The 13815-nt window shown below is 45.2% G+C and overlaps 1 protein-coding gene across 3 annotated transcripts in view; it reads left to right on the top strand.

Annotated features, from left to right (window-relative positions):
- LOC119441768 (E3 ubiquitin-protein ligase Ubr3-like) overlaps positions 1 to 13815 on the top strand; it is a 107944-nt gene that overhangs the window by 48967 nt on the left and 45162 nt on the right. For all 3 annotated transcript variants that reach the window (XM_037706378.2, XM_037706377.2, XM_037706375.2), the window contains 3 exons: positions 4716 to 4858; positions 9862 to 9972; positions 11599 to 11799. In XM_037706378.2, coding sequence (XP_037562306.1) covers positions 4716 to 4858; positions 9862 to 9972; positions 11599 to 11799 — 455 coding nt within the window. The remainder of the gene's footprint in view (positions 1 to 4715; positions 4859 to 9861; positions 9973 to 11598; positions 11800 to 13815) is intronic.

Below are 13815 nucleotides of genomic sequence, written 5' to 3'. Positions count from 1 at the left end.
CTTATTGGTATGTTGCGAGTAATCCGGCTCAAAATGCATGCGTTTGGGTCAGAACTGGGAGAAATTTCGAATAATGTGATCATTCGAGTAAAACGGCTTTATTATAATGAAGGTTTACTGTATCAAACACCGTGTCCCATCAAGTGCGCAATCACTTCAACCACATCGTCGGGAATATTTAATGCCGACAAATTTGAATTGGCGCTGTTGTGGCGGGTGCTGTCAAACAAGAGATTGAATCTTAAGGGCAGTACATGCCAAGGGGGAAAAATGAGCAGGGTGTTCTCAGTTTTGCTCGCTGTACATATGGATGGCTCATGCAAACTGCGGCCGTTCGTTATCGGCAAGAGCAGATTGCCACTTTGATAGAAATCGAAATGTCTCCCGGTCCATTGCATGTCCCACTAGAAAGTTTGGATGACACTTGATCTTTTCACCGAGTTTTGCCGGCATGGGATGCCGAAATGAAGATACTGTGCCACCGGGTTTGTTTCCTTGTAGACAAGGGCTTTTGACGAAAGGCATTTTAGAATTTCGCAAGGTGGCCAAAACGAATCCGACCCCGACCTCCATTTTGAGGAATGTTTAGATTACAGTTTGAATGTAACAAAAACTACTGCACGCCAAATCCACAATTCTAGGAAAGACCCCCCCCTATTGCAGCAGCAGTGTGCAAGACTCATCACTGTCTTGGCGCTGGTTAGGCCCAATGTCCTAAGCAGTGCAGGCAACGCAGTGCCCGGTGACAAGCCATCGCGGGAAGCTCGCAATCACTATGTTCACACTCGTAAACCTTATCAGCAATCAAGCATGAGATCGGGCATATAGGCTAGACTGACAGTCGTTGTAGTTGAGTCTGGATCCACGTGCGGTCCCCTCTGTGGGGATGCGCGACTGTCACGCGTCCCCTGATGTTGTTTTCCCCGCATGGCTCCCGTCTCCTGTAATCCGGCTTCTCCGCGTAGCTAAGCATCGGCGGCGGTCGGCGTGGATGTTACGAGAGGGGGCGCGTGGGTTGCGCTGCTAACGCCACCTGACGGGGGGGGTTACACGGGCGCGAAAGGGAGAAGGCTGTTCCTCTTGGACATGGGATCAGTGAGCTATGCGGACATTCCACGCGTACGCCGATCCACACTTCGCGAGACCGTCTTGCGAGGCTAGGAGCAGGGCACCAGTATGGACCAACTAGGATTGTTTGAACGCGCCACCGTTTGTGTGACCGTACACGTGAACGATTAGCCGTTGGTGTCGAGCATGGGGCAAACATATTCCCTCGCTATCCGGTCGCGGTGAGTCGGACTTCCTTGATTTGTTGCACGCCCATGTGAATGTTCTATGCGTTGTAATTCAGCTAGCCTGCATTCGTGCATGAAAGGCGCAATAAATGCCGTTTGGATTGTTTGCACTACTGTGTTGTCGTTCCTTTGTCCCAAGAACATGTGTGAGACCCCACACCTCCAGGTCTGAAGAGTCAGCCAGTGGTGAAACTTTGCATTTGCAAATTGAAATGACACATCGGACATCGCTTGCAAGTTTAGGCCAGCAGCTTGGCTGGTTGGACTGCACTCGGCAAGCCAACATGCCGATCCTGCGTGATAACACCTATCGTACGGTTGTGTATTTGCAGTGATGCAGAGTGCTCGCAAGTACCATATGTTTGTGCATATAACCCATACCAAAAATTTAAATAATTCAACAGTAATGTCAGGGGGCTCATTAATGCAAATTTTACCTTGAGGTGTGACTTCATGGCAGCACTTGCAGTGCTGATGGGAAGCCACACCTCAAGGGAAAGTTCTCCACCATCTAAAGTTTTGTTATCTCCTAGAAGACCTGACTACCGCATGTTAAAGCTCCCTCACCTCTCTTTCATGGTCACCCATTCTCCTCGTCATCATGGATCGCCATATTTTTCATTTCTGGCTATGTTAGCAGTTGGCAAATACAGTCGAACCTCAGTATACTAACAGATTACCAGATACAACGAAGTGCATTGAAAAATTTGGTTGGCCATGCTTTATTTAAATGGACTAACTTACAGCTATAACAAAACTGAAACTACAAGGTCCGACAAAGTATTGGAAATAGCGAAACGAATGTTTTCTCACTCCCAGTTCAAAACAGGTTTCTCTGGATGCAGGCATTCTGGAGTTGTATTCTCAGTCAATCCTTTTTTGGGATATGATCACTTTCGCCTGACTCGGCACCAAACACATCGATGTCGATGAGCAACGGCATTCCCGGCACAGCGCCAAGATAGTGTGCTTGGCACTATACTAGAAGCACCATCGCTCGTAGATGCCAATGCTTCCAGTGCCGAGTCACGCAAAATCTTGAGAAAATGATCACATCACTGATAGAAATTGACCAAGAATGTGGCCCCTGGAAACTATAGTAAATGGATAGTACATCGACTGCCGCGCTCTGCATCTTATTGAGTGTGTCACGCGAAGTGGTGCTTGTAGTGACATTGTTGTCGTCGCTCGCTGTTGGATTTGTCTAGTAAGCCATACCTCCAGCGACAGCCGGTCTGAAGCACTCATCTGGTGTCTGACCAGATGCACGCTTCAGACGAGCCGTGCTCCAGCTAATAACGTGGTTCAACACGATACACAATGCACCTTCAACAGTCAACGACTGCAATTACATGTGTTTGTTTCAAATAAATTAATGTTTTCAGGTGAGGTAGCATTCATGTGTTGTGCGACGTGGTGTTATTCGCGTGCGATTGATCCGTGAGTGCTCAGGCATGAGTTCTGTTGGGCTCCAATGTGACTGGCCCGCCGTCGCACAGCCATTATCACTGGGATCGGCCACATGGCACCGGGTGGCTGATCCCAATGATAACGACGATGTGGTGGTTTGCCAGTCCTGTCATAAAGTGTGCCTGACACAGTGCCAGAATACCACCGCCCATCGACATCGAGTCAGTTGCTAGTCACGAGAAATGTTGTGAGAGCAATTTTATCTCTGAAAGCGAACGACCGAGAGTACTGCGCTTGCTGGATGGCTTGCAGTGCCGACGCACGGCATCACGTTCGCGTTTCTCTCACAGAGATGTAATCTTGAATTTTTTTTTTCAATATTAGCGTGTGTTTTTATAACGAATAATCGGATATAACAAAGTGATTTTAGTGGCAGCTGTGACTTCGTTATAATGAGGTTCAACTGTATTGCATGTGGTGCCAGCGAACCAGACCTTGGATTACGAGAACTGTGCGCAGTGGCAGTTGTTTACAGTGTAGCAGGAGATTATGAGCATCACCTAAGAAGTGGAGAAAATAGCTGCTGGCCAAAGATACGATGCGGAGGAATCGTGCATCTGTGAGACTGCTTTTATAAGGTATCGGCACGGCAAGATGCTGACGAGCCGTCAAAATCCACAGAAGACCTTTTGCTGGTCCATTGGAGGCACCCTGCTTGCGTTTCTTTTGCATAGACTTGACTGTGATTTTTTTTTTTTTTTCAGTGATAATTGCGTGTCTGCTGCTTATAACAAATATATAATTAATATAGTTTCATGGCTGATGCAACTTCGTGGTACCGAAGTTCGACTGTAATGAAATTAGTTTGAACCAAATTGAAATATTTCTTTTTTTTCCAGAAAAAGCATTTACTCATTTGTTTTGCAATTGGTGACAAATAAGTTGAAATAACGAGAAAGATGCTACATGCTGGAGACTAGGATGCTGACATCCTAGTCTTGACCCGACATCCTGAGCGTGACCTGAAGACAAAAGTCGCAGGCTTCATTAATTAGGGACTATCATCAGTATTGTGGGTAGCATGGCTTCACACAGACAGATCATTTGGTGATGCAAACTATAGCAAACAAATTCACAATTGGGCCTGCATGAAAGTAGGGCAAGCATGAACATGCTAACTTTTTTTTGTACAAAAGAAATAGCAAAAGGGCTATAGCAAAATGCATGAAGCCCTGTTTGATGGAGGTTTTGCAGCATTGAATTAGCGTTATTGTTTTCCGTTACCTAGCAGGTAAAGTCATCAGGACCATTCGGCTTTAGTTTGGCCTCCCTGAGCATCTTGTGCCTAGTATCCTGGCTACCAAGGCACAGCCACAAATGGTGACAAAGGTTCACCGTAGACACAGGTGCTGGGCACTTGGGACACGTTCTAGGGTTGTCACTTGGAGATCCCCAGGTGCAGGTGACTGCAGGACAGCTGTCGGCTTGCCTTAAGGGGGAGGGCATGCGACATGCGATTCCTTCCTACCCAGTCAGGTCTGTTCTGTCATCCCTTGGCACCTTTCCCCTAGCCTCCTCTCTCTTATCTCTACTTTCCGCTAAGATAACAGGGAACCCGAAGTTCAGGGTACTCTGTGGGGCAAGCGTACCATAAGAATGCAAAAGGCCTACAGAGGGGTTCAGGATTTCGGGCACGCAAAGCTGCTTGGGGGTGCCATTTCTTGATCTTCCCAACTTCTCCTCGGCTAGTACTGAACATCAGTGCCTCCCGGATCTCTGTGCTTGCATCGTCCGTATTGGGCCAAAGGGCATTATGCGCCATAAAATTTGTTGCCTGGTTGGCCACGCATCAGTGGCACGCACCATTTACATTGTAAAGCCTTGTTTTATTCAGCAATTCATTTTGTGGTGTTCCTTATGTGGGGACCCCACTGTGATGTGTCGCTGACCACACATCGGCTGCTTCAGTTTCATAGAAGCAAGGTCCAACTGGCGCGTGCCTCTCTGCAGTGATGGGTCATGCGAGGGAAGAGGAGGAGGCTGACCGCAAGCTGCCCTGCTCGGACGAGGAACGCCTGCCGCTGCTTCGAGACGCCAGTCGATCGGCCTACATGAAGCAGCGCTTTGAGACCCTCACCATGCACTTTGATGACGTGAGTGCATTTGTTCGTCGAAGGCTCCAAAGGGTGGGACGGAGATGAGGATGGGCAGGTAGCAGCATTGATTAACGCCTGGCTGGTTAGGTGTAACAGTGTTGGCGGCCTTTACCTTCTGTGTGCTTCAGCTGGCAATGCAAGGTGGGACAGTTGCAATGGGAGAGAACAAGGTGCGTTCCAGACATGTGGTTAAAGGGGTCATTGCCATTTGTTAAAGAGACTGTGCAATATCTTTCTTTGAAAACTTGGGACACTCTAGAGTGTGTGTGACATTTTTCAATGAATTTATATTCCTGCAGACATTTTTGAAAAGAACCTCATGGAGCAAGAAATAGAAGTGCAGGTTAGATTTCGCCATTCCTCCTTAACAAAATGTTTCCTCTCATTTGAGATTGCGACACCCTGCCTATTTTTCATTTCCTAATTCTTTAAGTGGTGCACTTATGATAACTAGGGGTGCATGAATACCGAATAGTAGATTTCGAATCGAATATCGAAGCTAATCAAGAAAGAAAGCGAAATATCAAATCAAGTATCAGAAAATGTTTCACAACATTTAGTGCTTACAAATTGGGAGCAAAAAAATATGGTGCTGCACATGCTCGGGAGTCTTCTAACATTATTGCATAACAAGAATGTAGCACTGATTACAGTTCAGTTCTAGTATACGAAGGTCCAGAAAATATTTTTGTTAATGGAATTCTTGTCGAATAAAATCAAATGCTTTTTTCCTCTGAAACTAATGAATTAGAATAATGTTTGTCGGCTTTCTGAGTGTCACTTGGCTTCCACAAATAGATCTCTGTTGATTTGGCACCAAACCGTAACTTCAATTGCCGACACCCACCGAAATAGTGCAGGTTAGGCCTAATGGCCTAAGCAGTGCTGAATGCTTGCCGCTAGTATGTTTGTATCAATGGCTTATCAATGATCAGTCCCAAGGTCACGTGTGTGGGTTAGATCGACAGCTGTTGAAGCGGCTAAGCAGCCCAATCTTTGCACATGCTTTCGCTCGCGCCTGTGCGCTAGGGTTTGGGGCAGAATGTACAGAGTGGTTAAATAGGTCCTGCATCTGTTGCTTCTTTTTAATTTTGTAGTGTTCAAATCCTGTCACCATCAACATTGCTTTTCGTTTCTTTGTGACGATGCAGTAAGGCAGGGATGGAGGCGGTGTGTCAAACTGCACCATGAAGGAAATGCTGCTACATGATGCTGTACCAAATTGTCGTTTATCTCAGATATCGCACCACGCTTGCGCCGACACACACCTGCTACGAATAATCGAACACTTTTGTAGTAAAAGGTAATTTTGGTGCTTTTTACAACGTGCCAGAGGTACGAATAATTCGCCAATTTTTTTTTGCTCTATCTCTATGTTGTGCTTCATTGAAGTAGTCTCCACTTAACGCAACGGTCGTGTCCGTAGAGGCAGTTCATGTTTGCCCATCGCTCAGCCTGATGTGCATTGTGCAAATTTTTGCTAGTTTGGAACTTTTTCCTGGTACTGTTTCATACAGTAGCAAGCATATAGTAGACGAGTTTGTGGTAGTTCTCACCGAATTGCCCGTAGACCCAATCTCCACTACTGCGGCCGCCAGTTTAGCCCATGCACGGGATGAGACGAGGGGCTGTATGTATGTTCAAATTTGTTGGCGCTGATGTATATGAGCATGTATCAGGCAGGACCCTTTCTTTCTGGATCCGCCAGTGTCTATGGATAATGCGGCAGAGCCGTGGGAAAGTCCGAATAATCAAAGCAGGTACGAAAAATCGATCCTTGATGTGCATATTGCAATAGGATTGATACTTCTGCTAGTTGGCTGAAATGCATTTTTTTTTGTCATTTATTAACCCACATTTGTTGCTGTGTGCACTTACGTAGCACATGATTTCTCGCTGCTAAATCTGTTGGATATTTGCGGTCGTTTTGCGATCTATCACGGTTATCTATATGCCTTTTGTTAGTGTTTTACATCTGGGATTTGTAGTTTAGAAATAAATATTTTATGTAATTATGGTGATGCACGATTGTGAGGGCACAGGAGCTCAACACACCTTTTTCGCGGTCGCTTAGGGGTTTTGACAAGTGTGTACAGGGCACATTTTATTATGGCTAGGCAGCCATACATGGAAAAAGATTGCAGAAACAGGACAAGGAAGTAGACAGACGCATAAGCCACGCAACACACACACTATTCAATCTATACATGTAGGACGACAAAAAAAGCATGCTTGTTTCTGTTCCATCTCAATTTGCGCAACCTAGTTTTGCTTCTGATCAGCTGCCAACCCGCTCAGCTAGTAATTTTAATTGTAGTATAATATATAGTGTCGATATAGTACAGCTGCCCAATTCTTTAATAATATTATGTGAACTGCAGCCAGAAAGCACATCAGCGTCTTGCAGCGATGCAGATGTGTCTCTGTGAATAGAACAGCCTAGCAGACCATAGGCTGCGACTGCTATCATGTGCTTTAACAGATGAAACATTTAGCAGATGAAACAAATAATGAAACCAAGGACAGCATGGAAGGGGAAAATAACTCTTTATTGAAGTGCAAAATTATTTGTGAATTAGGGTTAAATCTGCATTGATATTCATTTTCATGTATAATAATAAAACAATGGTACAGCAAGTTGGAAAAAAAATGTAAAAAAAAAACTTGTATCTTAGTGTAATACATATTCAGTGCAATGTTTCATCTTTTTTCATTAAGCGCTTGCAGAGGTTTCTCTTTGCATAAGGGCAGCAAGTTTTTCTGCTCCGAACTGCAATTTTTCCTGCTATGAAAGCTGCTTCAAAAGACCCAGTGCAGCTTCCGTCGCTGTGTAAGGCTTTTCAATAAACAAGTTATGCTACAGAATGTTACTTCTTCTGCTAAGTGCTGAAAGGAAAGGTAAACACAGCCCGAATAAAGCACATTTTTACTTAAAGCACGAAGTATGGTTCGGTCTCATTTCTTGAGGTTCTGGCCTATATAGCCTGGATTGTGCTTCATATTGGGGACAGCAGGGTGCAGAGAAATCTGCGGGGCATTGTTCAGAGCAGTGCACTGAGGGAGGGGGAATGTGCTGTTTGTTTCCTCATTCACAATGTAGTGGACAAAACGCTGTCATCAGTTCGGTATGCAAGATGTGGAGCATGGGTTCTCAAAGTGGGTTCCGCAGGCCCCTGCTCGGGGTTCCGCGAGCCACTGATAAATTCTCCGTGGTCCCGCGCTGGCTAAGTGGCTAAAACGGTGAACAAGAGGTGTGCTCGATCCACAGAACTTCCATTACCCATGCCCGAGTGTCAAAAAGCACATCACAGCGCGTAACGGCAGTGCGTGAACTGCACAATAAATCCGCAAGCAGCTTGTAGCCACCCAACCTCCGAAAACGGGCTCCGTGCCTAAGATTTCGCACTTGAATCTCGAAGGCCGTAACTTACCAACATGCGCATTTCTCCCGTTTGTAGATAGGGTAGGTGCCGATAGCGTGCACACTGACGTATACGTCGGAGGAATAAAAATATTAATGCGCGGAGCACCACAAATGCGTGCCGCGAAAGAGCAAAAACGGCGCTAGCGTCCAAGAACGAAGCGGCGCAGTCCGCATCGCTATGGTCCTCAGCGGCAATCGTAAGCGATACGTGACTGACAGCAACGCCGGAATGCTCTGTGCTTATTTGTGCCCTCAAAGCCCTTATTGTTGCCTTAATCGCCGCGCGTAACACCGCGTTGGCGGCTAGCCGCGTGCTTCCATGAGTGTGTAGTCGCCATCTGTGATCGCGTCGATATCCACCACACTTTTGTCCGCAGCGGTTGCGGCTAACAGTAGTTTCGTTTTGACTCTGTGCGCGCGTCGGCTGCGTGCCTTCACAACTGCGTAGTCGCCATCCATGATCGCGTCGATAGCGACTGCGGATTCGTCCGCACTTGTTCCAGCAAATGGTAGTTTCGTTTTGACATCGTGCATGCGTCGGCCGCCTGCCTTCTGAATCGCAAGGTCGCCGTCCATAATCGCGTCGATAATGGCCGCGGTTTCGTCAGCAGCGGTTGCGGCTAGCAGTAGTTGTGCTTTGACTCAGTGAAAAAATGTCAAAGATTGACCACCGGGTACATCGCGATGGACAGACGATTTGTTGGCGACCAGCTCACTAGCGAAAAAATTAACCGGATGTGCGCACGGTAGTGAAAAGCGTGTCTGCAGATGAAGACGCGCGCCGCGGCCGCGCTGCGAAGGATGTTGCGAGGCCTTCGCCGCTGCTAGCTCTAATCAGTCATGAGATGACAAGAATTTCAGCTTCCTCACTGCTTTTGTGCAAAATAGAAACAAGATTTGCTGATGCATTCAGTAAATAAAAGCATGTTGACATAGTAAGCATTCATTTATTGTTTTCTTGATACCCTGGATAATTCGACATTAGTTAATTAGGACATTTTAATTCGATTAATTCGGGGGGAGGGGGGGGGGAGTTCTTTGGTGCTTCATGGAGCTTAGCAGGGTTCCCCGGGACAAACATGCTTGAGAACCCCTGATGTGGAGTAGTGAGTGTCAATAAGCTAGAGGCGCAGTCCCTTGAACCTGGTTAATAGTTTTAGGCACTGCTTGAATAACTAAAGGTTCAAACAGTAGTTCTGATGACACACATTCTCTCTTATGATGACTGTTCTGTTATCCAAGTTGATGATTATTATTGTTCCTGTGCACATAGTTCACATTAACAGCTCTTGGGTGTAGTAGGAAATTGGGCTAATTAGTGTTTCTATACTTATAATGTACCGAGTAAAACTGACAACCACTAGAAGATACTCCATTTTCCTTGCTTGTTGTGTCCTTCAATGGTTGTCAGTTGTACTCAGTGCATTACAAGATGAAAGCTTTTGACCTGGTCATTGACCGTTAATCGCAATTTCTTGTATTACTATTGTGCAACTTGGCTTGATGAGTGTTCAAAAGACCTGCACCTCGCTGCTATATTATATAATGCTGCTGATATTTTTCTTGTCAATTTCAGTTCCCGCTGGCACAATCGGTCAACATAGGCTGGGAGGGTGGGGTACATGTGCAGACGTGCGGTCATTACCTGCATCTGGACTGCCACAAGTCCTACATGCTGTCCCAAAGGGTGAGTACTTTCCTGCAAATAGTCGTGAAGCACCCTATGAACGTTGTGACGTACACTGTATTTGTACATGCAGTCGACTTCCGTTAATTCGACTGTGACAGGACCGACAAAATTGGATCGAATTATCTGGCAGGTCGAATTAAACAAGATTCAGAAAAAACGCCAAAACACAACGCTGATTCATTTGACAATGTTTACCTGATTCTAGCACGACCCCGAGTCAAATGCATGCCCACTTTCTATATTTCCAAAGTAAAAAACTAATGTAAAAATGACATGAAAGCTTCTAAACAAAGTATAAACCTAATGTGCTTGCAATTTTTTAGCAAGAATAATGGGCAAAGGTCTAATATGTGTTGCACAATGGGGGCCGATTTTCTAAAGTCAGCTTCGCTGCAGGGTATTTAAAGTCAGCTTTGCTGCAGTACATTCATATTATGCAGTAAAGCATACAAATGGTGCAAAGGTGGTCTTGGTTTCGTCTCCTATTTCATCGCGCAGGCAGTTTACGGCCAAATTTTCTCGAAAAAAAAAAAAAGAAAGAAAGGGGGGGGGGGCATATGTTAGAATACGATAAATACCATAATCAGATGTTCTGAGCTATGGTTATTGCTTGAACATTTTCGTAGGGCAAGCTGAAAATAGGTGTTTTCAACTGGAAATGAAATGTGTCCAATGGCAGTCGCTGCCCCCTAAGCTCCGCCGAGACAGACGGTGCCACTAAAGAGGTTGCATTTGAGGTCATCATAGGTGTCAGGCGCATACGTTCTGACTAGTCAAGGTCGAGTTATCTGGCGAAGACCAATTCTAGAAATGAAATAACGAAAGTTTGAGCCCATAGAAATGCATGGTCACTGGCTGGGACTTTTGGTCAGGATTCAATTAACCAACAAATTGAATTCACTGGAGTCAAATTAACGGAAGCTGGCTGTATATAAGGTAGCCATGAAAAAGGCTGACAGTTTGACCTTTGAAAAATTCAGAAAAAAAACATATAGCTCTATGATCGCAGTGCTTCCTGGTTCTGCTTGTATAGTAACCAAAGCCAAGAGCTTAGAGCAACGAGAATGCTGAGCTTAGATTCTTGTAACAGATGTTTGTAAACTGTTGACTCAAATTCCTCATCTCAGCCAACATCCTCTTTACCACCTGTGAGCTGCAAATTGTCGAACCTTGCCCGCACCAATTTTTATCACTTGAGGCCACTGTTATACCGCTGTCACTTGCTCGCTTTGATCATCGAAACCGAAGTGCACACGCCTAATTGGCTGCTTTGTGTGAACTCGTGGAACAGAGCCAGTGGCGCTCTTTGATTTCAAGTCACCTTTGATTTCAATGGTCTTGAAAGTGTGACTGTAGTGTTAAACCATGTTGTACCAATCATCTGAGCAGTTCATTGGCAGAATTGTCGTTATCACTGATGCATTTGATATGACCGTCTTGACTGCTGACATTCCTGCTTTACATTGTTGCAGGATGAAGCCAAGCATGATTAAATCCAAATGATGCCATTTGTGTCTGGCAGTTGTGTACCACAAGAAATACTTGTTGTCATGCTCATTGTGTATATATGTCCAAAAGGAAAATTCCTCTTTTTTCTCTCTCTCTTTCTCCTATTTTCTGTAGAGCCAACAAAGCCAGCGGTTGCAGACTGTGGCGGTTGAGCGGGGAGAGTACTGGTGCCCACTGTGCAGACAGCTGGCGAACTCTGTCCTGCCCCTGCACCCCGAGGAACCCAGGGGCACACTGGTGCGCAGGGGCTTGACACCAAACGCTCAACTGGTGCAAGACCTGTCCGCGATGCTTGCACACAAGCCTCCAGTTGAGGTGAGCATTGGCATGTCTCGTCTAACCATGAAGCAGGTATTTATAGCACACATGGAAACGATTTAAAAAAAAAAAACTTGTCATTGTGTTAAAATTGTTCCTGTGAATTTTTTCGTGTAAATAAACAAACTGAGGTGCTGCATTCGTCATGGTGTGCATCTTGCATGTGATCTGTCCTCTTAGTTATACAACTTTAGAAGTGGTGCCGTATAAATTACCAGCGGAATTTTGTTGAGCAAGCTTCTGTGGTTTGAGACAAACATCCTGTCCTTGTAGATAGTGCCATTCTGTGAAACTGGGGCCGCATTTCACAAGCATTCGTTTCATTTCCAATTTTTACCCTTCATTATTGGCTTGCATGAAGCTATGCTTGGCCATTGTTGTGATCAGCCACTAGGGGAAATGCATGGTAACAAATGAAAGGTGCCACGGCATGATCATTCACCTATTCTCCTTTTATCATTGTAACCAAGAGTAGTGGGACTGGTATAGTTTTACAATCGGAACACTCTTATAACAATATTGAAGTGCCAAGAAAATCCCATTGTTATAACCAATAATTGTTATAACCGGGTTGCTTACCACAGTTTTCCTGTGTTGCATTATTGGCTTTAACAATTAAATATGTCTATTGAAAGTCTGTGCCAAAAAGAAAAAGCACGCAAAATCCGGGAAAATAATAAAAAAAAAGTTTGATTCCCACATAGTGTGGGAATCAAAGTTATGCGAAGCATTTTGCCGATAGCTAGCTAAGGCATCGACCCCAAGGTGGCGTGCCTTGACCAGCTCTTTGACTCTCTTGATGACTTTGAGCAGGTGCTCATTGTGGAGTTCGTACATATTAAGGGTCAGAAAGAATGTGGGCTTGCCTAGCTGCTCGATCATTGCCAACACATTCCCCTTCCTCTGCGCCAAGTAGTACCCAGTGTTGCCAGGTCCAACGAGGTGGTGTAGCCAAAAGCTAGACAAGTTGTAGCCCAAATGTAGCCAAACAGAAAAAAGTGCAAAATATTTCGTAGCCAAATATAGCCATTTTTATTTGCAATTTTATTTGTGTGTACATTTTCACATTCGACTACGGCAATCCTTTTTTGCACAATCCGTCGTAACAAAATGTCCGTGCCGCCGTGATGCTCCGCCCTTGACATCAACAACAGCGACATCATGCTTGCACAGAACACTTTTTGGTTGGCCCCGGAAGCTCTTAAGTTCCAGCGAAGCGCTGCAGAGGGCAAAATTATTGCTTTTATTTTATGACAGACAGTACTAAGTTATTATTTTTAGCTATTTACAGGAATATTAACTACGAACTCTGCTTTTTAGCTGTCGTGAACACAAAATAATGTTCAGCGTCATCGATCTCTCACGCTATCTCTGCCTACGGTGTAGAAGTTCAGCTGTACAGCGATCTGCGACGGCGACGTCCTCACGGCTTCTTTTTTGATGAGCTAAGACAAGTCTTTCGTGCTATGATATGTCGCGTTATTTGTCTCATTGTCCTATGTTGTTTTCCTCATTTTCCTGTTTTTGTTTTTCAATTAGCTTGGCCCAGATTAGCTGGGACACACACTACCTATTTAGTGTCAATTTACATCAACCTGGCCCTGCGTTTAGAAAAGGGACAGGCAACAGATGCCCCTCACTGTCTGAATCGGTGTAAGCGGAGCTTTAAAACATTACTGCGCAAACTGGCACACTAGTGTTGTAAGAAGCGCGCAGTCATTTTCGGCGACGAGCACGTCCCGAACTAACTCGCTCGAAATGGTAAAAGCCGCGACGGCACACAAAGAGCAATGGTAAACAACAAATTGATAACTGTGGTAATGTTGTCAAAACTGGTTACTGTCAAAAACCAAACCATATTGATGGCTAATAAAGTTTTAGAATATGGGCCCCTGAAGTTTGGGGCCCCAAGGGCTTTGCGAGTTTTTGCGTTGGGCATGCAGGAGTGGACAGTTATGGAAAACGCGTGTTGCGTTTGCGGATAGCGTGTTGCGTTTGCAGCGTCACTACGGT

The sequence above is a fragment of the Dermacentor silvarum genome, chromosome 2 (assembly GCF_013339745.2).
Source record: "Dermacentor silvarum isolate Dsil-2018 chromosome 2, BIME_Dsil_1.4, whole genome shotgun sequence".
Classification (NCBI taxonomy): domain Eukaryota; kingdom Metazoa; phylum Arthropoda; class Arachnida; order Ixodida; family Ixodidae; genus Dermacentor; species Dermacentor silvarum.
This window is presented reverse-complemented; position numbering and strand designations above follow the sequence as displayed.